Raw genomic sequence first — 25,503 nt, forward strand, 5'->3', positions numbered from 1 at the left:
AATATAAGAAACAAGGAGGTTCCCCGCAGAACCGACAAAGAAAAGAACATATGGAGAACACTGACAAGAAGGAGGGACAGGATGACAGGACAGGTATCAAGGCATCAGGGAATAACATCCTTGATGCTAGAGGGAACTGTAGAAGGTAAAAACTGTAGGGGAAAACAGACTGGAATACATCCAACGAATAATTGAGGAGCCGGCCGAGGTGGCCGAGCGGTTCTAGGCGCTACAATCTGGTTCAAATGGTTCAAATGGTTCTGAGCACTATGGGACTTCACTTCTGAGGTCATCAGTCCCCTAGAACTTAGAACTACTTATACCTAACTAACCTAACGACATCACACACATCCATGCCCGAGGTAGGATTCGAACCTGCGGTCGTAGCGGTCGCGCGGTACCAGACTGAAGCTCCTAGAACCGCTCGGCCACTCCGGCTGGCCGCTACAGTCGGGAACCGCGAGCCACTACGTTCGCAGGTTCCAATCCTGCCTTGGGCATGGATGTGTGCGTGATGTCCTTTGGTTAGTTAGGTTTAAGCAGTTCTAAGTTCTAGGGGACTGATGACCTCAGAAGTTAAGTCCCATAGTGCTCAGAGCCCTTTGAATAATTGAGGACGTTTGACTGTTTGACGTGAACGAGAAAAAGACATTTCAGTATTTTATTGAAGGTTAGAGGATGCAATGAAAGGCCAGCCAAGAGGGGCAACTTAAATCTGCCGCACTTATTTTGCGAACCAACTGTAGCGCCTCTGTCAACAGGTCAGCGATTCCGCGTCGCAGCGAGCAGTTTGTGAGAGTTTCCAGCAGATGTTCCCACGGTGGGGGCTGCGACTTTGACAAAGCGGTCGCTTTGTGGCACGAGCCGCGTCGGCGCAGATCAATATTGTGGCCACGACGCCGCCAAACAAACGCGCCGCCACGCCGACAGGTGGGGCCAGCCCGCAGCCCGCTGCGACACGCGCTCTCCCCGCCTTGTGCCGGCCGAAGCGCGCACTTGCTGCGCACAATACCGACAAGTGTCGTCGAGAATCGCGACGCTTCAAAGCGGCTAAATCATATTGCGTTCCCGATTTCGTCATCGAGCATACTAAGTCTGCGTATTAAATGCAGTTTTTCGAAATTCCTTCACCAGAGAAGACGAAGTAAATATTCCAGAATTCAACTCGAGATCAACTGCCAACATGAGTGACTTGGGAGTAGATGTTCTCGGTGTGGCGAAGCAGCTTAAAACACTAAATAACACCAAATCTTCCGGTCCACATAGCATACAAATTAACTTCCTTTCACTGTATGCTGATACAATCACCCCATACTTAGCAATCGTGTGCAACTGCTCGATCGACAGAAGACATGTACCCAAAGACTGAAAACTGCCAAGAACACACAGATACTCAAGAAAGGAAATAGGGGTAATTCGCTCAATTACAGACCCTTACCACTGACGTCGACTTGCAGTAGGATTTGGGAACGCATACTGTGGTCGAGCATTATGCATTATCTCGAAGGTAACGATCTATTGACACACGGCCAGGAAGGATTCAGCTCTTTATTCGCACGAAGTAATGAGTGCTGTCGACAGGGGATCTCAAATTGATTTCATAATTCTAGATTTCCAGAAGGCTTTTGGCACCATTTCCCACAAGAAACTACTAAACAAATGGCGTGACTATGGAGTATCGCTTCAGTTGCGCGAATGGATCCGGTGAATTCCCCTCAGAAAGGTAGTAATCGACGGAAAATCGTGGAGTAAATCAGAAGTGATATCCAGCGTTCTCCAAGGAAGTGTTTTAGGTCCTCTGCTGTTCCTAATCTACATAAATGATTTGGAAACTTGTCTGCAGATGGTTCTGTCATTTACTGTCCAGTAAAGTCGTCAGAAGATCAAAACAATTTGAAAAATGGCTTAGCCATGATACCTGAATGGCGAGAAAATAGGCAACTGTCTCTCAATTGGAAAAAGTGTGAGGTCATCCACGTGAGTAGAATACAATAATTCAATTTCGATTACACGTTAAATCACACAAATTTAAAGGCCGTCAAATAAACTAAATACCTAGGAAATGCCGGCCGAGGTGGCCGAGCGGTTCTAGGCGCTTCAGTCTGGAATAGCGTGACCGCTACGGTCGCAGGTTCGAATCCTGTCTCGGGCATGGATGTGTGTGATGTCCTTAGGTTAGTTTGGTTTAAGTAGTTCTAAGTTCTAGGGGACTGATGACCTCAGATGCTAAGTTCCATAGTGCTCAGAGCCATTTTGAACCAGGAATTGTAATAACGATTAATTTAAGTTTGAACGATCACACATATAATGTTGTGGGGAAGGTTGCTTTTTATTGGAAGATGCAACAGGTCTACTAAAGAGACCATCTACACTGCATTTGTTGGTCCTCTGCTAGAGTACTGCTGTGCTGTAAGGGCTCCTTACCAGATAGGGCTGACGAAGGACATCGAAAAGATTCGAAGAAGGGCAGTTCGTTTTGTATTATCGTGAAATAGGGGAGAGAGTGTCACAGATATGATGAGTAAGTTGGTACGGGGATTATTAAAACAAAGGCGTTTTTCGTTGCGGCGAGATCTTTTCACAAAATTTCAATCACCAACTTTCTCCTCTGAATGTGAGAGTATTTTATTATCGCCAACTTACGTAGGGAGGAATGATAATCATAATAAAATAAGAGGAACCAGATATCCCACAGAAAAATGTAAGTCTTCATTTTTCCCACGCGCTGTTAGAGAGTGGAACGGTAAATAAAAACTCTGAATGTGGTTCGAAGAACACACTGCCAGGCACGCAAGTGTGTATTTTAGAGTAGTCGTGTACTTGTATAACGACTAGAGGATACACGTGCTTTAACGACGCGGTGCTGTAGAAATTTCTCGCCGTTGACGAATCCATGTCAACAGAAGCCACCACAAAATTACTCACGGTCGTATTAGAGCACGCGTCTGTGTCGAAATATACTTTTTATCCATAATGGTCTAGATTGCATTGGATGAATTTACAGCAGTTTACCGATTTCAGCTCTTTGAATCATCATCAGATACGGTATTTTGTTGCAAAATCAACGCTTCGAACCGTCACCTAGCGCTTAGCCTGGTCACTTGGATGTCAGCAGAGTTGTCAGATGTGGAAGTTGGGCACTAGATGACTGTTCGACGTTTTACTGTTTGTAACAAGACACTGCTTCTGATAATTACTCATTAGATTCGAAACTGGTAAACTGTTCCCAGAATGATTTTTCAATCTGCAACGCTGAATGCACTGATTTGAAACTTTCTGGCAGATTAAAATCCCGTGGCGGATCGGACTCGAAACTATGAACCTTGCCCTTGGCGGGCAACTTATAAGTTGCCAGACAGAGGTACTTGGGAACAATTGAGGGGGGCGCCGAGCTGTACTACAGATACATCCATGTTAATATCAATGTAAACACTGAAATAAAATGAATGACAACAGTTCAATGACCTCGTTACTTCAATAAGAGCAAACATCACTGACCCAGCCAGTCGTGGAAGCATTCTCGTGATATCCAGGACATCCGGTTTCGAATGGCGCTCTGCCATGGATTTTCCATTGTCACGGTACATTATCCATATCGCTGCAACTGTGGCATATCGCTGGCTAATATGACCTTGAGAAGTTTGTGGTTAGCACACTGGACTCGCATTCGGGAGGACGACGGTTCAATCCCGTCTCCGGCCATCCTGATTTAGGTTTTCCGTGATTTCCCTAAATCGTTTCAGGCAAATGCCGGGATGGTTCCTTTGAAAGGGCACGGCCGATTTCCTTCCCAATCCTTCCCTAACCCGAGCTTGCGCTCCGTCTCTAATGACCTCGTTGTCGACGGGACGTTAAACACTAACCACCACCACCAGCACCACTTGAGAAGTTTACCAAGATTGTGATAATGACGTTTCAAGTCTTCACAAAGGGAAATTAAGTATAAGTAAATTACAACTAGGTCAGTATTTGCTTGGGACCTCTTGGTGAACTCGATCCGGAGACGCGCTGCACGCAAGCGTGTGTGGACGACGTACTTCAGTCTCTGCGGGACCTGGTTGTTAGCTGCAGAGCACTGAAGGGACATTGAAATGGTATGGCCTTTCGGCAAGGAAACGCCTGGCACCGCTCAGGTATGCGAATGTGTGCAACCTCTACACGCCAAACTTACACAGCAGATCAAACGAACTCTTGAGACGCGTTCTTTATTTGCAGCTACCCAGTTCCGCATCAAAGGCTCGCGCGAATCCTCATCGGTCTGACGTGAAAGGGAGACGACGTTTACGACTGAAAGGTGCGTGGCAAACTTGCGACAGCCTTTGCAGCAGAGCGATCTCATTTCGTCGCTTCATTCCGCCGCTTCTGTTGGCATTCTTACGCAAGACAGTCAAGAATATAAAAGGAGAGGGTGGAAACAAAAATACTTGCTCATTTCTCACTTCTTCCACTGCGAAAAGGAAGAGGAATGCTAAGAGAATGGAATCGGTTGAAAATTTGTGTCATAAATAGTAAGGATAATTTGCACTCGGCAACGAATCCTGCCACAATATTGATTAACCCATACCAGTTAATAATAAACGTTTCAGCTAATCCTTCGTATAATGTAAGCAAAGTCGCTTCTGCAACCACGACACCAACTGGCAAGAAATAAGAACTTCACGATTTTCTTTTTTGGCCTCCCCCTGTCACAATGACCGAAAGCGGAGGACGAGTAAAAAAAGCAACATATGTTAGCCAAAGACCAGTTAATCAACAGCGTGATAACGAACAATTTGAAGCATGGCGACTCATGTCATAATACACATAGGATGAGGCAGCCGAGACAGAGTACATCCAGAACGTATAAATATTTGAAAGAGATTTTTGTCAAGATATAACAGATAATGTGGAGACTATTCTGATGTATGCAAGTAATTTTTAACTCTTATAGCTGCTAAATCAAGACATCTACTTTTTAAAAATTTAAACTAGTAGGGGCGTTCAGTAAGTAATGCAACGCCTTTTTTTATCGGTCGCTTCCGGTTGAAAAATGCAGAATTTCTTGTGGGAATCGTAGAATGTCCCCTTTTCAGCCCCTAAACTTTCGTGAAGTTCCGATAGGTGGCAGCGCCATACGTAGCCTTCAAAATGGCGTTTATATCGGAGGTGCGTTCCAAACAGAGAGGTGTCACTAGGTTTCTTTTCCCGGAAAACCAGAGCACCGTAGACACCCAGAGGCGCTTGCAGAACGTCTACGGAGACCAGGCAGTGAACAAAAGCACAGACAGTCGTTGTCTGAGTCTGTGAGTCTGTCAGCATCACAACAAGGTCACTCAAACCTGTGCGATGTCCCGCCTGCCGGCCGGTCTCACGCAGCTGCCTCGTTGGAAAGTACATGTACTCCCATTCGAGGCGATCCACGGATCACAATTAACATTAAAATCAACATTAAGATGACAGTTAACATTAAGATGACCATAAAGGGCAACGAAGGACCATATGTGCGGAATTACTTACGTGGGTGATGGGGAGCTTATTGACGCAGCAAGACGTTGACTCCCATGTGGACCAGCAGAGTAGTACCATGTGGGCATACAGGCACACTTGTTGTAAAGGTGTAGTGGAAATGGAGATATTGAAATTCGGAAAGGCAGCTCCAGGAGCTTGCTGTGCTAGCACTTTTGTTTTTAGAATGTTGATGGTCAGACCAAACCGTTTACATGCAGTACCCAAAAAAATGTACGGACACTGGCAGCTCTGCGGTCGTGTGAGCTAGAGAAGCATTGTCGTCAGCGTCCTGCTGTTCAGTAACCTGAGTGACACTTGTGAACCTTACGACGTGTACTCTGGACTATTTAAAGAGCTCTTCTTCAAATATGCGTTTAAGTCCTACTAATGCATTGCTAATAGATGTTGTTTTATAAAGCACGGCAGCTAGACACAGAGCAAACAAACGCTTGTTTGAGCCCATTAGTAATAGGACATTTGTCAGACGCGCCCAAACCTGTCTTCACGGAGAGCTGGAATCAACTGAACAAGTGTTCAGGGTAGTCGAAACTTTTTAACACCTTTCACATAGCTTCTCTGGGCACTGTATCGAAGGGGTCTTCTAGGCCATAGAACACAAACAGTAAAAGCTTATTCTGTTGTCTGCAGTTCTCGTGCGGACACTGTCATCATTACTGTAAACATGAAATTATATACACAGACCTTCCTCCGGAATCAGTTCAAATGGTTCAAATGGCTCTGAGTATTGTGGGACTTAACTTCTGAGGTCATCAGACCCCTAGAACTTAGAACTACTTAAACCTAACTAACCTAAGGACATCACACACATCCATGCCCGAGGCAGGATTCGAACCTGCGACCGTAGCGGTCGCGCGGTTCCGGACTGAAGCGCCTAGAACCGCTCGGCCACATCGGCCGGCTCCGGAATCAGTCTATCTATTGGTGGAAACGTATAAAAGTCCCTACTGTAGTTTCTGAGATAAGCCATAACAAACAGAGAGGAAATATTATAGATTTATTCCGGGCCAGTTTTATTCAAAAAATGGTTCAAATGGCTCTGAGCACTATGGGACTCAACTGTTGTGGTCATAAGTCCCCTAGAACTTAGAACTACTTAAACCTAACTAACCTAAGGACATCACACACATCCATGCCCGAGGCAGGATTCGAACCTGCAACCGTAGCAGTCGCACGGTTCCGGACTGCGCGCCTAGAACCGCGAGACCACCGCGGCCGGCCCAGTTTTATTTTGTCCGTTCTGTTTGACCACATTCTGCTCGCCGATCAGTTGAGAACTTTACTGTAAACGTTTCTAATCACGTTTAATGTAGATGCTAACGTGTGAGATACCGCAGTCACCTTTCAAGCTTCGATAACTTCAGCAGACAAATCACTGTGTACCATTTGTCGCCGACTGACGAGTGTACGTTTGTCGATCCGAGGACGGATCCAATAAAGGAAAATTGCCCGCATCGCAGTCTACGATGGCTCGCCATCGACCGACGCGGGAAACTAATGCTCGCGCGAGAAGGCGGTGCGAGGTGTGCGCGAGGCGAGGTGCGAGCGCAGCTATCGATTGCCCGTGAATCAGTAAGGCGCGATCCGGCGCGAGGTGTGGGCTCCCACGCCGTCAGGAGCGGCAGGCCGCGCTGCTCATTCCGGCTGACAGGGCGCGCGCCACCTGTGCCGAGTAGCGCAGTAATTGGCTGCGTGTCTGGAGAGGCGCGCTCTTCCAGGCGCCGCGCCGCGGACTGCGCCAAATGGAACAGCCGTCGCTCCGCTACTCTGACAGCTCCAGCCCCATTTGTCGGGGCGGGGATCGTGCCACTTGCTCTCCCATCACGCCATAATTTATCCCCCATTACACTCCCCAACTGGAAGGAGCACTTCTTGTCATTTAGTTCACAAGCTCCCTAATAACATACGCTTACGTTCCTGAAAATCTGAGGGTCCACAAGGAATGGATATAAACTCGGAGAATATTAGCAACAAATTGTTAATACAATTATACGAGGTGTCTCTCCTGGGAACCGCCAGGCGCATTTTCTCTGGTCTTTCGGCAGATATTTGCAATTTTGTTTTTTGAATGTGAAGCTGGCGTCAGCACAGACAAAATACTGTCAATCAAGTCTTGGTGCGACATCCAGTGTGGGTAGAAAGCGTTGGTTCGCCTCCCGTTACAAAGAAAATTAATTTTAAAGCTGAATTTTACGTGCCGATTCAACAGAGCAGTTCTAAGTAAGTCTAGTGCGATATTCGTGATATCGATATATACACTACTGGCCATTAAAATAGCTACATCAAGAAGAAGTGCAGATGACAAACGGGTACTCATTGGACAAATATATTATACTAGAACTGACATGTAATTACATTTTCACGCAATTTGGGTGCATAGTTCCTGAGAAATCTGTACCCAGATCAACCACCTCTGGCGGTAATAACGGCCTTGATACGCCTGGGCATTGAGTCAAACAGAGCTTCGATGGCGTGTACAGGTACAGCTGCCCAATCAGCTTCAACACGATATCACAGTTCATCAAGAGTAGTGACTGGCGTATTCTGATGAGCCAGTCGCTCGGCCACCATTGACCAGACGTTTTCAGTGGGTGAGAGATCTAGAGAATGTGCTGCCCAGGGCAGCAATCGAACATTTTCTGTATCTGGAAAAGCCCGTACAGGACCTGCAACATGCGGTCGTGTATTATCCTTCTGAAATGTAGGGTTTCGCAGGGATCCAATTAAGGGTAGAGCCACGGGTCGTAGCACATCTGAAATGTAACGTCCACTGTTCAAAGTGCCGTCAATGCGAACAAGAGGTGACCGAGACGTGTAACCAATGGCACCCCATACCATCACGCCGGGTGATACGCCAGTATGGCGATGACGAATACACGCTTCCAATGTGCGTTCACCACGATGTCGTCAAACACGGATGCGACCATCGTGAACTGTAAACAGAACCTGGATTCATCCAAAAAAGTGACGTTTTGCCATCCGTGCACCCAGGTTCGTCGTTGAGTACACCATCGCAGGCGCTCCTATCTGTGATGCAGCGTGAAGGGTAACAACTACCATGGTCTGCGAGCTGATAGTCCATGCTGCTGCAAACGTCGTCGAACGGTTGGTGCAGATGGTTGTTGTCTTGCAAACGTCCCCATCTGTTGACTCAGGGATCGAGACGTGGCTGCACGATCCGTTACAGCCATGCGGATAAGATACCTGTCATCTCGACTGCTAGTGATACGAGGTCCGTTGGGATCCAGCACGGCGCTCCATGTTACTCTCCTGAACCCACCGATCGCATATTCTGCTAGCAGTCATTGGACCTCGACCAACTCGACCAGCAATGTCGCGATACGATAAACCGTAATCGCGATACGCTACAATCCGACATTTATCAAAGTCGGAAACGTGATGGTACGCATTTCTCCTCCTTACACGAGGCATCACAACAACGTTTCACCAGTCAACGCCGGTCAACTGCTGTTTCCGTATGAGAAATCGGTTGGAAACTTTCCTCATGTCAGCACGTTGTAGGTGTCACCACCGGCGCCAACCTTGTGTGAATGCTGTGAAAAGCTAATCATTTGCATATCACAGCACCTTCTTCCTGTCGGTTATATTTCGCGTCTGTAGCACGTCATCTTCGTGGTGTAGCAATTTTAACGGCCAGTAGTGTATTAACAGGGGCAGTAAAGCACGAAGAACAACTAGTACTTTAGCGTCGACAGTACTGCCCTGGCTCGCGCTGATTGCTGCCGCCATGCAGTAGCAGCGCTGCTCAGTCGCTGCTGGCATATTGTTTATTCTTCGTATTTTACTGCCCGTGTTAATTTGGGACCACTGTATCGAATGGGCAGGTAAAATACCACTTTACAAATGATTTTGTTTGTAACGGGAGACGAACCGATACTTTCCGTCCACACTGGACGTCACATGAAAGATGTGATGAGCAGTTTTTGTTTGGGATGGCTCCAGCTGCAGATTGGAAAACGAAATTGTAAATATCTGCCGAAACACCACAGAAGAAAAACCTTATGACTCTTAGAGAAACACCCATGATCGACTTACTTGAAGTATTTGATGATCAACTTATCCTGTATTACTATCATTATTCAAGAAAATTGGTATGACATAGCTGATTCGAGCATTTGAAATAATTCAACAGTTTCATTTGAAAATTTTTTAGCGGATCATTACTCGAACCTGCATGCTCTTCTTCTCTAAAACGGTCGTCTTCTCTTCTTTGGATAAGGTTCGATGGGCATGAGGCTATTTGATTACGAATGCATACCGTCGTTCGTTCCCTTGGCGGAATGCAGTTAGGCAGCAAGCAATCTGGAAAATGAATGGGGTGACAGTGTCGGTGATGAGCAGCACCTGGGAATTTCGGTCGGACATGAAGCGCGTCCGGCTGGTCGAGCCGGTTAAGGCAAGCGTTCTAGAGAAGCAGGGCATCCAGGTTCAAGCCTTGGCCCTGCACAAATATTCAAGTGCAGCGGCTGAATTCTCTCAACGTCCAAAACAGCTAAGTGATACCAATTTGCTTTACATTATTAATGTTTCAGGCAGATAGCTCATGTAGAGGCCTAGCAGCTCTGTCTTTGTGACAAGGAAGATCGGCGTTATTCCAAGCTCATTGAGTGACGAGCCGTCAGACAACGTCACACACAAAAGCATGACTCAGAGAGTACATAGAATGTTTCATCAGCATGTGAGTGAGTTCGAATGGTGTATGTTTTAGCTCAGATGACTTCATGGTGTTGCGGTTTGTGAAGTTAATACTGGGAGAGTATGTACAGAATTACTTGGCCCCTAGTGGTGCAGACGGCACCGTAGGAAGGGGACAACGACAGTAGTGGGGATTCCCTTGCGGAGGGGCACAGAACGGTAGAGGACGTGTGGTTCTACCGCGGAAGCCTTCACAGAAGCACTTATTTCGCATAACTTCTAAGCTACAGCTAGGGACTCTCCAAATGATCATATTACGAGGTTGTGCCAGGACGACCACTAATTCGACAAGACATCTGTATATTGTTGAAGGTACAGTCGGTTACAGGATTACACTGAAACTGCAACAGAAGGAGCGATTTATTTTCTCCTGACTGATAAACAGTTTCTTTCTTTCTCTTGTCTTTATGCTAAACTCAGCTTCCTTTGACTAAACCAGTGAGTTGTACACAATTTCATCTTACTAAGACGCTAATGCAGTTGCAAGTGTGACAGAATTCTGAGACAGTCTACTCTCATTATTAAATAAACAACTGGGAACAAGTTAGCTCAGTAGCTTACGGAAAGATCACGCTCTCTATGAAAATAAATGTGAAATTTCTTCACTTATGTTGTTGCAAACCCATACTAATTCTCATTCTACCAACTAACGATGGCCCTTCAGATAATTACACTATTTAATTGATAAAAATCTGTAGCTACTCTTATGTCACGATAGATAAGAGAGTGTCCTTGCTAAAAGTGTGGGAATCCTCCTTGCATGCTATCATTTGCTAAAAACTCATTTCGATATCTCGAACCTTTATGACTTATAACAGATGATGCGAGTATTTCAGTTTCGTTCTATCATTTGCGTGCACGTGTGAAAGTGAGTGCAGTACATGCAATCCGTTTTCTCGACATTTGAGACAGATATAGATCTCAAGGTTAAAGAAAAATTTTGTGTGTTAGCTACATTTTGTATACATACCGTATGACGTAATATGCACCAAATGCAAACTAATAGTTTGCATTTTCATCGAAAAGTATTCGAATTCCGTGCAGTACCTTACATAATGCCGAAATATCACAATAACTAACCATTAACCCAATAACTAAATGGCAGGCTGTTCATCATGAAGCTGACGAATGAAGCTGAAAGTTTCAAGAAAATCAAATTTTTTACCTAATAGATCCATTTATACAATTTGCATTCTATTTTAGGCGTCTTCCTTTATCTGCCAAGTGAAATTATTTAGCGTTCCCGTTATTATCATCCTTAGTTCTATGAGCAAACAGCGCTGCAAGAATTTGTGCTCCTCTACTTTGTATATGGTCGCTGTTTCCTATTAGTGCACCATGATGTAGATCTCAAACACTGTTTTAATATCACACTGTAGACTGTACATCTGCTGAAAGCAGGCTCCTTCTCAGACTGTGTCCTCTCTGAATGGCCATTAACCCTACATACAAGTTAGCCTAAGTGATCATTTAGGTCCATATCTTCACGCATTGTTTTTCCCAAGTGTTTACATGACTCGAAAGACTGCAGTTGCTACTCATACATCAAATCATGCAACCACAGGTTACTGAAGTTGTTTTAAAGTTTTGTGAAGGGCAAGGATGAATAGTCTTGTACTGATTTTTTGTTCACTTTTGAGTAACATACTATCATGATTAGCGGATAACATTTCAGCAGAGGTAATCGCATCAATCGGGAGAGATCTGAAGTCGCAAATAGTAGTGTCTGTTACGTCTCACGAATGGCACTTCCTTGGGACACAATCTAAAACATGCAAACTGCAATTGCCAGGAAATTTTGCTGAACCCAGATACATCAAACACACCTCGTTACATCTGTTATGTCGAGTCTGGTGGTCTAGTGGTGAAGTGGGATCGAATCCTGGTCGAACCACAGAAATTTTTCAATCTGCCTTTAACATAAACGTAAGCTGAAATTGACGTGAAGATTCGCCACGAACGACACGTAGTTCGAATTCCACATTAAACTGCAGTGCCTGTTTCCCTCGTAGGATTATTGTGATAGGTTAGGGACAACGCAAGGTGCTAAAGTGGTGTGCAATTGAAAGACTTGCATCAGGCCGTTGAGGGACATGAAATTATGATTATTATTATTATGATTATTGTTATTGTTATTATTATTACATCTATCGTTAACTGTCTGGAAACCTTGCGTCAACAGCGCGAGGTGAATTTAGTCTGGTCGGTTTTCCTGGAATCGATGGTAGTTTCCCAGAAAAAGGTCATTTTGTTCGAAATGGTTACATTACGTTACACGTCGGAGAATGTAGCAGCCAAGCAGAGAGGGCGGCTCACCTGCCGGACTTGGTGATGATCATCTCGGTGCCCAGCTCGTTGAACTTGTCCCACAGCTCCTTGGTCTCGAGGTGGCAGACGACGTGCCGCAGCTCCTCGCTGTTGCAGCGCTCCTGCAGCAGCGGGTTGCGCGTGGGCGGCGGCGACGAGCTCTTGCTGCCGCCGCTGCCGCCCCCGCCGCCGCCGCCCCCGCTGCCGGTGGGCGTGCACACGCCGCCGTCCGCCGTCGACGACGAGATCTCGGGCGGCGTCTCGCGGCCCTCCGCGTCGCTGCTGCCCACCGACGATGGCGTCGGCGTCGGCGTCGTCGTCGTCTCCACCAGCTTCTCTGCAACGCGAGAGCCACGTCGTCAGACACCGGGCAAGAGAGGGGCCAAACGTGTCGGAATAATTGTAAACAGAAACGCCCACTAATGGAGTAAATGATTTGCTTAATGTTTCAACATAATCTTCTGGGGTAAGTAACCGCGTCAACCCTGAGGGCGTCCTCGACATTACGAGAAACATTCTCCGCCTACACTTCCTCAGTCCCACGGGAAGATACATTTAGTAGCTGGAGAGGATTTTATTGAACCAACACACTACGGAAACCTTCACATACTTAATGCCCATTTAATGAATAATTTAAATGACTATGAGCGAGCGATGTACTTAAGAACACTGTACGACACTTTTCTGTCACATCAAAGACTATTCTTCCTATATCTGGTTACGAAAGACAGATGCCCGATCCAGGTTTGTGTGGTGGAGAAATGTAAAGGGTAATCGCAGTACAGGCTGGAGCCAGCGGCATTTAAGGTTTAGCTTAGTTTGTGAGTTTCAAGCACCTTTGCCTGTACAAGGTGTATGGTAATTAATAGCGAAATGTGACACAGTGTGATTACAATAAGATACAAAAGTCATGGAGTACCTCCTGATATTGTGTCGTGTCTCCTTTTGCGCGGCGTAGATCAGCAACTCGACGTGGGACGGACTTAACAAGTAGCTGGATGCATCCGAAGAAATATTTAGCCTCGCTGCCACTGCGAAAGTATTGCCAGTGCAGGATTTTATTCACGAACTGACCTCCTGATTATGTCCCACAAATGGCCGATGAGATTCGTGTCAGGTGAACTGGGGGACGACATCATTTGCTCGAATTGTGGAGAACGTTCTTCAAACCACTTGCGAATAGTTGTGGCCTACTGACATGGCGCATTGTCATCTAAAAAAAATTGCATCGCTCTTTCGGAACATGAAGTCCATCAATGGCTGCAGATGGTCTCTAGGTAGCCAACCATAACCATTTACAGTGAACGATCGATTCAGTTAGAGCAGAGGACCCAGTCTATTGCATGTAAACAGAGCCCACACTATTGTGGAGCCACCACCAGCCTGCGCAGTACTTTGTTGCAAATTGGATCTATCGCTTCGTGGGATGTACGCCACACTCGAACGCTACCATCAGTTCTTATCAGTGACGAGCCCACAGTTTTCTGTTCGAATAGAGCTCAACCGATATGGTCACCTGCCCAGGAGACGCTTTGCAGAGGATGTCGTGCTGTTAGCAAAGGCCGTGACATGCGACATTTGCTGCTATAGCCCATTAACCCCAAATTTCGCCGTAGTGTCCTAACGTATGCGTCCGTCGTTCGTCCCACGTTGATTTCTGCGGTTTTTTCACGCACTGTTACTGGTTTGTCAACACCGACAACTCTACACAACCGCCACTCTCTCTATTGTTGAGTGCAGGCCGTCGGCCACTACGTTGTTCCGTGGTGAGAGATAATTCCTGCCATGTGGTATTCTCAACACACTCTTGACACTGCGCTTCTCAAAATATTGAATTCTCTAACGATTTCTGAAATGGAATGACCCGTGCGTCTAGCTGCAACCACCATTACGCGTTCATAGTCTGTTAGTTCCCGTCGTGCAGCCATAATCATGTCTGAAACATTTCCACATAAATCAGCTGAATACAAAAGATAGCTCCGCCCTTGAATTGCCCTTTTACACCTTGTGTGCGCTGTTCTGTGCGTGTGCATATCGCTGTCCCATGACTTTTGGCACCTCAGTGAATATACGAGGGCTATTCGGGAAGTAAGGTCTGATCGGTTACGAAATGGAAACCACTGTGAAAATAAAAAAAATGTTTTATTTACAACAGTTAGCTACACCTTCCAGTTACATCTCTACGTAGTCACGGCTCCGACTTATACATCTATCGTAGCGTTGTACCAACTTTCCAATACCCTCGGCATAGTAGGCAACCTCCTGTACTTTCCGCCAGTTCTTTACGATGGTCTCAGCTCGTTGTCTATGCCAAAATGTTTTCTTCGTAGCCAGCGGTTTATGTAAGCAGAGATGAAACTCAGGGTGAGCAAATTACGGGCTGTATTATGGGTCATCAAACACTTCCCAAACAAAAACGCCGCAGGATCTTCATTGCTCCTGCAGAGTGCGGCCGAGAACTGTCATCAAGAAGGAAAGGCATGACAGTTGTGTTATGTAGGCTGCATGACATCAGGCGAAATCTCTCACCAGGTCCTCATAGTTGGAGGGAGACACTATTTACTAGGCATCTTTACGCGGTCATTGTGCTCTCAGAACTGAAAAAAAAACACGTGACGCAACCGACGGGAATACCAGAGACGGCCCGCATCTCGTGGTCGTGCGGTAGCGTTCTCGCTTCCCACGCCCGGGTTCCCGGGTTCGATTCCCGGCGGGGTCAGGGATTTTCTCTGCCTCGTGATGGCTGGGTGTTGTGTGATGTCCTTAGGTTAGTTAGGTTTAAGTAGTTCTAAGTCCTAGGGGACTGATGACCTAAGATGTTAAGTCCCATAGTGCTCAGAGCCATTTGAACCAATACCAGAGACACTTCTCAACAAATTGTGCAAAGCTTCATCGGATGATCACTGTGATTTCCATTTCACGCCCGATCGGACCTTACTTTCTGAATAGGCTGGTTGGTTGGGTGGTTTCAAAGAGGGTGGGGGGGGGGGGGGGAGGGGGGACCAAACTGCGAGGTCATCAGTCCCTTCCGAATAGGCCTCGTACGTACATTCCAGTAAAAGTGGAATCACAAACTAACCGCTGGCGAGATAACTGCCAATGTTATTAGGTACTACTGACTGCAGTATGAAGCTTTATCATAGCTAATACAAATGCATTTGAAATGTGCGTGGACTTTTTGTTTTCCAACTTTCGGCAAGCCATAGCCGGCCGGAGTGGCCGTGCGGTTCTAGGCGCTACAGTCTGGAGCCGAGCGACCGCTACGGTCACAGGTTCGAATCCTGCCTCGGCCATGGATGTGTGTGGTGTCCTTAGGTTAGTTAGGTTTAATTAGTTCTAAGTTCTAGGCGCCTGATGACCTCAGAAGTTAAGTCGCATAGTGCTCAGAGCCATTTGAACCATCTGAACAAGCCATAAATAAAAGGTAAGTGTATACAAAACAATTATTTTCTTACTTGTTATGGAGGTACTCTAGCCACTTCTTCAGCGCAGGGAAAAGCTGGCATTTACCTGGCTCTAAGCTTGGGCTTTGCGGCGGTTGACCGAAAATGTCACACCGGAATTGCTCAAGGACACGTTAGGTTACACCTGCGTTTTGAGAACGGGTGCTGTCATGGATCAGAACAATTCCAAAAGCTAGCGTGCATCTTTTTTTGTTTTCAATGGCTCTCCGCAAAAGTTGTAAATTTGCACAACTTCCAAACAATCGAAGAGCCTCAAGACAAGTTTCAGTTCATTGGTAGCAACATTTTATGAAGGAAGTATTGGAAAACTTGTCCACAGATACGACAAATGCTTCAGTCGTCTCGATCATTATGTAGAAAAGTAACCGTAACAATATTAAGAAAATAAATTTTTATATACGCTTGTCATTTATTAATGGCCTATCGGAGGTTGGAAGAAAAGGTCATGGTAAATTCTGCACTTATGACACCATGTAATGAATTTAGATTTCACCCATGGCCTATGATTGAGGTCTGTGTTAGATGCATGTTGTGAAAAGGTACATTTTACTATTGATTTGAGACAACACGTAACGCAGCAGTACGGTCCAAGATCAAAGGCTGTGGAAGGTCTGTGACTTGGCCGCTAATATCCTGAAACGTCTCCTTAGAAAAATTAATGAATTATTCTGCTGGTAAACCCCTTACGTTATTTGATTTTCAAACAGCTGAGCAAAACTGAACGTACTCAGACATTTCTCTCTTTTCTTATTCAGATCATCGCTAAACTGACACACAATATTTTTAGCGCAACGCAGTCTGACTTTCAAAAATCCCTACAAAAGAATGGCCCTGACTAACAATGACCTATACCTTTCATGAATCAATTACCTCACAAAAATCTTCGTTTCTCAAACTACTGCAATATAGCGAGCGCCAATATTGCCAGCTAAATAAAAGATTCTAACTACTAAAGGCACTAACTGCTGATAGGCATAGTTAGCAAATGAAAGATTTTGATAGAGAACAAACAATGTATTTACCTTAATAGTGTTCAAAAGTCATAATATATTTATCAGCTCATGACACCCAAACTAAAAAATTTCTCTCTCTGATGGACACACGTCCATATCGTCCGCTCTCAAAATTCTGGCATCTCTCCCCACATCCACCACTGCTGGCGGCTCACCTCCAACTGCGCAACGCTACGCGCATTTCACATCCAACTGCCCCACTATAATAGCAAATATTCCAACAATGCAAATCAGCCACAGACTTCACACAGCACAGTCAGTGATTTTCATACAGAGCGCTACGTGGCGTTACCAACATAAAAAACTAAACAGCCTACTTACAATCCCATGCCGTCAGTCCTGCGCATTTCCGCCTGGGGGTCACCTGAAAGATGGGGGCATTCTCGTTGATACGGCTGCAGAACTAGAGCAGCGTACTTTACAGTCTTGTGAAGATATAGAAGATGATATGTGGGTGTTTGAAAGAGTTCGTAAGTCATTGCAGTAAGAGTGCAGCATTGTGTTTAAATATGAGGGCGACACGTGTTCACGTTCTTCAAGAAGTTCGAGTGTTTAGAAGATTGTAGTATGTAACGTACTGAAGTAGTATTTTACTTATTGTTGAGGTAGGTAATGGGTGATATTTGAACCCAGTTTGATGAAGACTTAATCTAGAAGTTGCCCTACAACTACATTTGTACTAAGACAGTATTTCACACTAAAGTCAGAATGTCAGAATTATCTCGTAAACGGCTCGTTGGCGCACTCACTTTTACTGGAACGTCTAGCTTCTACAACCATACATGTTTATCCGTTTCAGTTCTGATACTAGTGATGACACAATCTTACTAGCGGTCGCCCATCGACAAAAGAAATTCGCTGACTAGCAACATGACTGACAAGATTTATGCGCTTTGGAACACTGCTTATATTATGAATGTCATACTGATTTTCTACCCTACCCTCTTCCGGCTTAGCCATTATTAGGCAGCACTACAACCCATTACTGCTTTTGTAACCGCAGGCACCAAGCAGCTACTGACAATCTTGCAAAGAGTCAGCTTTCCAGGACAAGACAGCTAAAGATCATTTTTAATTTCCCACCTCGCACGATTGAACAATTTCCGCTTTACAAGCCATTTTAAAATGCAGTATGTGTCGACGTATTGTATAATTATCCTGTTAATAAGCGGCTTTCAGATCGACTACACCGCCGTTTAGTAATAGGGTAATTGTACACCTACTGCGTTCTAAAACGTCCTGTAATAGGGGGAGACTTCAATCTACCAGGTATAGAATGGGATAGTCACACAATCAGAACTGGAGCCAGGGACAGAGACTCTTGTGACATTATCCTGACTGCCTTGTCCGAGAATTACTTCGAGCAGATAGTTAGAGAACCAACTCGTGAAGCTAACGTTTTAGACCTCATAGCAACAAATAGACCGGAACTTTTCGACTCCGTGAATGTAGAAGAGGGTATCAGTGATCATAAGTCAGTGGTTGCATCAATGACTACAAGTGTAATAAGAAATGCCAAGAAAGGAAGGAAAATCTATTTGCTTAACAAGAGTGATAGGGCACAAATCGCAGAATATCTGAGTGACCACCATCAAACGTTCATTTCTGAGGAAGAGGATGTGGAACAAAAATGGAAAAAATTCAGAAACATCGTCCAGTACGCCTTAGATAAGTTCGTACCGACTAAGGTCCAAAGCGAGGGGAAAGATCCACCGTGGTATAACAATCATGTACGAAAGGTACTACGGAAACAAAGAAAGCTTCATCATAGGTTTAAGAGTAGTCGAATCATAGCTGATAAGGAAAAGCTGAACGAAGCGAAAAAGAGCGTAAAGAGAGCAATGAGAGAAGCATTCAACGAATTCGAACATAAAACATTGGCAAACAATCTAAACAAGAACCCTAAAAAGTTTTGGTCATATGTAAAATCGGTAAGCGGATCTAAATCCCCTATTCAGTCACTCGTTGACCACGATGGCACCGAAACAGAGGACGACCGAAGAAAGGCAGAAATACTGAATTCAGTGTTCCGAAACTGTTTCACTGCGGAAAATCGTAACACGGTCCCTGACTTCAGCCGTCGCACGGACGCCAAAATGGAAAATATTGAAATAAACGATATCGGAATTGAAAAACAACTACTATCACTTAGTAGCGGAAAAGCATCCGGACCAGACGAGATACCCGTAAGATTCTACAGTGATTATGCTAAAGAACTTGCCCCCTTTCTATCAGCAATTTATCGTAGATCTCTGGAAGAACGTAAAGTACCTAGCGACTGGAAGAAAGCACAGGTCGTTCCCATTTTCAAGAAGGGTCATAAATCAGATGCGAATAATTATAGGCCTATTTCACTTACGTCAATCTGTTGTAGAATAATGGAACATGTTTTGTGTTCTCGTATTATGACGTTCTTAGATAATACAAATCTCCTTCATCATAACCAACATGGATTCCGCAAACAGAGATCATGTGAAACCCAGCTCGCCCTATTTGCCCAAGAAATTCACAGTGCCGTAGACACTGGCGAGCAGATTGATGCCGTATTCCTGGACTTCAGGAAGGCATTTGATACGGTTCCGCACTTACGTTTAGTGAAAAAAATACGTGCTTACGGAATATCGGACCAGGTTTGTGATTGGATTCAGGATTTCCTAGAAGAAAGAACACAACATGTCATTCTTAACGGTTCAAAATCTGCAGATGTAGAGGTAATTTCGGGAGTACCGCAAGGAAGCGTGATAGGACCTTTATTGTTTACAATATACATAAATGACTTAGTTGACAACATCGGTAGCTCCGTGAGGCTATTTGCAGATGACACGGTTGTCTACAAGAAAGTAGCAACATCAGAAGACTCGTACGTACTCCAGGAAGACCTGCAGAGGATTAATGAATGGTGCGACAGCTGGCAGCTTTCCCTAAACGTAGATAAATGTAATATAATGCGCATACATAGGGGCAGAAATCCATTCCAGTACGATTATGCCATAGGTGGTAAATCATTGGAAGCGGTAACGACCGTAAAATACTTAGGAGTTACTATCCGGAGCGATCTGAAGTGGAATGATCACATAAAACAAATAGTGGGAAAAGCAGGCGCCAGGTTGAGATTCATAGGAAGAATTCTAAGAAAATGTGACTCATCGACGAAAGAAGTAGCTTACAAAACGCTTGTTCGTCCGATTCTTGAGTATTGCTCATCAGTATGGGACCCTTACCAGGTTGGATTAATAGAAGAGATAGACATGATCCAGCGAAAAGCAGCGCGATTCGTCATGGGGACATTTAGTCAGCGCGAGAGCGTTACGGAGATGCTGAACAAGCTCCAGTGGCGGACACTTCAAGAAAGGCGTTACGCAATACGGAGAGGTTTATTATCGAAATTACGAGAGAGCACATTCCGGGAAGAGATGGGCAACATATTACTACCGCCCACATATATCTCGCGTAATGATCACAACGAAAAGATCCGAGAAATTAGAGCAAATACGGAGACTTACAAGCAGTCGTTCTTCCCACGCACAATTCGTGAATGGAACAGGGAAGGGGGGATCAGATAGTGGTACAATAAGTACCCTCCGCCACACACCGTAAGGTGGCTCGCGGAGTGTAGATGTAGATGTAAGGACGAAATTGGCCAGTCGTGCAAGATGTGATAATCTGAATACTTTCGAAAAACAGCCGAGGTGGAAAACTTCAAAATGTCCTTTAAAAATGTACGGCTACGGTGCCATACTTGACGAAACTGGTCAAGACCGACACTAGTGTGACAATATTAATGAGGTTTGGCCCAATGGCAAGAGTTGATGCATAGTGTAGCTAGTTTTTACTTGTGACTAGGAACCTAGGTCGTGTCCCAAAAGAGCTTATTAGTGTGCTTTGCACGGTATGAATAATCTGAAGACATCTACTTCAATTACTCACTTGGAGAAATAATTGTTAAGTGAGTAAAAGGGAAGAATGAAAGTGAGCACTTCTCGCGGATGGCAGCTTACGAATACGTACACGGTACATGAATAAAAAAAAAGAAAAAGAAAAGAAAAGACATCCACTGAGAACAGTAAGGAATATCCGTTGGTATGATCCTCTTCCCTGTTTCGTTCAATCTGGTGTTCAATGCGCATGACCACCACTGCAAATAAATAAGGATTGAGAAATATACTCCAGGTTTCATAGCTGATCGTCGTCTTCAGGGATCAGATTAATCACTTCTACTCAGGAGTGAGGTCCTACGTAAATTTGTGGTAACTGTTGCCGGAAAGGGGATATTACTTAATTTCCTATGGCTTGAAAATAGTTGTTCCAGTCGGGGAAGGTGCGATGAACTTCTCAAAGAGCATGACTCGCTAAGATCCTTTTCAAACAGACTCATTTCTCACACCCTTATGTGCCGACGAAACAAAAATTTCACAATCCGAAATAAAAACTTGACTCTTTCCCACCAAGATGTATGACCTGGGATATTTTCCAGTTTTTGTCAGCAGTGGAAAAATCTTAAAAACAAAAATACATTGTGTTTCAAAATGAATATGCGAGTTTTAAGGCTTTGTAGCACATACTACATTCACCTTACAATTATAAATAATACACCAAATAAAAGAGAAAGCCGGCCGCTGTGGCCGAGCAGTTCTAGGCGCTTCAGTCCGGAACCGCGCTGCTGCTACGGTCGCAGGTTCGAATCCTGCCTCGGGCATGGAGGTGTGTGATGTCCTTAGGTTAGTTAGGTTTAAGTAGTTCTAAGTCTAGGGGACTGATGACCTCAGATGTTAAGTCCCATAGTGGTTAGAGCCATTTGAACTTGAAAGAGGAACACAAACAGGTTTTCGTACAATTATTCTGTGTGAAAACCGATCACACATCGAACAGACAGGCGAACTGTGCCGATACCTTGATCAATGTGTCAGGAGTAACTGTTGCAATAACACTGTTTCTAAAGTCGGATACATCAGCTGGTATCGGAGGCACAAACACATGATCGCGTCAGATCGTGAGTGAACGTGGAGGCCATGCATAAAATGCTGTGTCAACCGGCCCCTTGCACCCAGTCCACCGGTCGGATACAACGTCGTTTAACCAGTCGCGTATTGAGTTATGCCAGTGAGGCGTGCACCATCTTGCTCCCAAATAAAGACGTGTTGTTCAGCTTCTTCCCATTGGGGTACGGGCCATAGCTGTAGAATATCAAGATAAGCAACATCAGTTATAGTTGATTCACCGCTAAAGGAAGGCCGATAAACTTCCCGCGGGGATATTTCTTGGGGCTAAGAGTGAAAGACTCGCGCTCGTTCAACACGTTTTTCAGTCACTCTTCGTCATTCCACACTCTTCCCAATGGGCACAGGTATAAGAACAAATCTGTTCGAGTTGCTCTTTCATTTGGTGTATTATTTAAACTTGTAAGTTGAACGTACTAAATGGTACAACGCCTTAAAACTGGTATGTTTATTTCGAAACATCCTGTATTTGACAGACCTCTGGAATTCCATCGCTGTTACATGTTATATAAGCAATTATGCTCAGGTATGGTGACAAATGGGTTGAAGAGCTTTATTATTTCATGATTTTAAGAAATTACCTACCAGTGATTTAATAACAAGCAATCAACTGCGATAAGTCTTTGATCTCGTTACCGAAGCTGAAACGCAAGATACCGACACAAGCTAAAATTCGGCGACTACGTGTTGCGTGTTCCTCAGAACTGCAATTTTGTCGCATTATCCGCCATTGTCTGAGAAGCAGAGAAAAAGCTGCTAGCGAACAAAGGACGAGCGTGTGAAACAGTAGTTCAGAAACTTACATAGATGCTCACAGTCACTGCATATCAAGCTAAACGATAGTAATCTTTCAATGAAAAGTGTACCTATATTGGCACTGTTTCCTACGTTATACGCTATAAAATGTCGACTAAACCTCAGTTTCCGCTCCACTTCTGATCGCTACCAGGATGGCAGGCGGTGTACGCATTCCTCTCTACCCTCCTACTAGAGGGCCCGTAGCGACGAAGCGCTTCGCGAATACCTTGTCTAAGTTCTGGCGTGTTCTCCATGTATGTAAGAATAAGCGGTACTCTTTGCTACCGACTAATTACGTTCCTTTGTTTCATGGTACTGTTACGCAATGAGAAGGACAACTAGTATACGATGTTCGCCTTGCATATCCTCGGCTGCAAACCAAGGGTGGGGGTTTCACGTCCTTTTAACAACGAGGTGATACAATACATCCTCAGAATGCATAAAGACGGGGAAGGAAATCAGCCCCTCTTTAGAGGAACCATCTCGGCTTGTATCTGCTTGGATGTGGATTCCCAGCCTGTACTTCCCTAATGCAAAACCGTAGTACTACCTGCTCGGATGGTACATCGCGGATAATATGTCCGTACCTTTTCGTACATCAGTGACTTTCCCTTAACTAACGCTTGGGAGTCAGTGAAATTGTCAAATGTACATACATGGTCAATTGGTGAACGGTATGCAAAGAGGCAATACGTTGCTAGTTCTGGACAGGCATTTCAGCGTGAGTCGTGAGGTGGCTGACACCTAACCACTACACGAGAATTACCAGAGAGCGAACGCAAAAGAATGGTAACTTTTTTTCGGATGGCCAGTATCAAGGACTGCAATATAGCCAACAAAGAGATCATGGAGTGTACATCCATTACTGGGAGAGTCTTTTCACGAAAATAAAAATGAGCTCCACTTCAACAAACTAATCTGTCATATGAAGTGTGATACGGGCTTAAGGAATAGGTAAGCCAATGTTAAAGAGTAATAAACTGTGTCATATGCAAAAGGTATACGATACGTGCGGCGTTTATTGCTGTTCACAGCACGTATTACGTACTTATTGCGTATATTGTATAACACAGTTTATAGTTCTTTAACGAAGGACGTCCATATCGTCCGACTTTTACTTGACGTCGGCTACCTATCAGTTAAGTTTGTATCAAAATTCTGAAAATGATGTATTAATTCGTTGAAACCGGTGATGTGAAATTAAAACAAAAAAGGAAAAAAAATGCTGTGCAATCATTTTTATTTGATCTTTTGTAGTTTCGTCATGTCATAATCATCATAATCAGTTTTCTGCTATATTAGCAGGTCCTTTGCCTCTCCATTTTCTGCGATGCATTGTTTCCTTCTTTAGGCTGCTGTATGTTGTACCGTCCATCACGTCATCCAGTATCTGGAATCTTCCTTCTTCACTTCCTTTTCCCTTCTACATAAACTTCATAAACTGTTTTTATCATTCCGTCATTCTTTCTTAATATATGCAGAATCCAATTTCTTTGCTTCCTTTTCTTACATCTACTAACTGTCTTTTCTCTCCCACTCTTCTCAGTACATCTTCATTTTTTACGCTGTCCATCCAACTTATTCTTTCCATCCTCCGCCAGCCTTGCTCTGTCTTTCTTCTTCAAAGTCCATGTTTCAGCGCCATACAGAAGAACACTCCATACAAGACATTTTATGAGTCTTTTCCTCAGTTCTCTGTCCAGACCGCTGCAGTAAATTCTTCTTTTCTTATAAAATGCCTCTTTTTCCCATTGCTATCCTTGTTTTAATTTCTGTGCTGCCCTTCCAGTCGGTGTCTATTCTGCTTGCAAGATAATTAAATTTTGCTCCTGTTCTAATATTTCTCCATTCCGCATAATTCTTATTTCTTTATTTCCTCATAGTGCCAATACTTTTGTTTTCTTTGTGTTAATCTTCATTCCATAATTTTTCCCGTTAACTTCAATGGTGTTCACTAAATCCTATACTCCTTTTTCTCCTGTGGCTAGAAGGACCATGTCTCCAGCAAACCTCAAACACCCTATTCTTCTTCCTATAATTTTTACTCCTTTGTCATCTAATGACAATCATGTTTTCCAAGTAGAGGTTGAAAAAGGTAGTTGATAGACAGCAGTCCGCAGCTCGTGGTCGTGCGGTAGCGTTCTCGCTTTCCGCGCCCGGGTTCCCGGGTTCGATTCCCGGCGGGGTCAGGGATTTTCTCTGCCTCGTGATGACTGGGTGTTGTGTGATGTCCTTAGGTTAGTTAGGTTTAAGTAGTTCTAAGTTCTAGGGGACTGATGACCATAGATGTTAAGTCCCATAGTGCTCAGAGCCATTTGAGCCATCTGATAGACAGCATATTGTCTTACTTATTTTCCTAGTCCGATCCAGTTTGTACTTTCTCCTCTCACTTTAAATGAGGCTTTTTGATTCAGATATAATGAGTTTACAAGTCTTCTGGTTTACCAGACCACTCTGTTTCCCTCATTATAGTCGCCAGCTTGTCTCAAGCATTGTCAAATGCCTTTTCTAGATCGATGAAGCACATCTAGAGGTCTCTTCCGTTTTCAATAAACCTTTCTTCCAACTTTCGTAGCAGTCCTATTGCATCTCTGGTGCCCCTATTCCGTCTGAAGCCAAACTGCTCCTCAGCAGGATTCTCTTCAATTACTTTTTCAAGTCTCTTATTAATTATTCTTAACATCACTCGGGCTGCATGTGAAA

The 25,503-nt window shown here is 44.5% G+C and overlaps 1 protein-coding gene across 1 annotated transcript in view; it reads right to left on the reverse strand.

The window, feature by feature from the left end:
- The window catches only part of LOC126235344 (T-box transcription factor TBX20-like), a 255,113-nt gene extending 242,457 nt beyond the window's left edge, over positions 1-12,656 (reverse strand). Inside the window, exon 1 of the mRNA XM_049944065.1 lies at positions 12,538-12,656. Within this exon, the coding sequence (XP_049800022.1) occupies positions 12,538-12,560 (23 nt within the window). The 5' untranslated portion in view covers positions 12,561-12,656. The remainder of the gene's footprint in view (positions 1-12,537) is intronic.
- Between the last annotated feature and the right edge of the window lie 12,847 nt (positions 12,657-25,503).

The sequence above is a fragment of the Schistocerca nitens genome, chromosome 2 (genome assembly GCF_023898315.1).
Source record: "Schistocerca nitens isolate TAMUIC-IGC-003100 chromosome 2, iqSchNite1.1, whole genome shotgun sequence".
Classification (NCBI taxonomy): Eukaryota; Metazoa; Arthropoda; class Insecta; order Orthoptera; family Acrididae; genus Schistocerca; species Schistocerca nitens.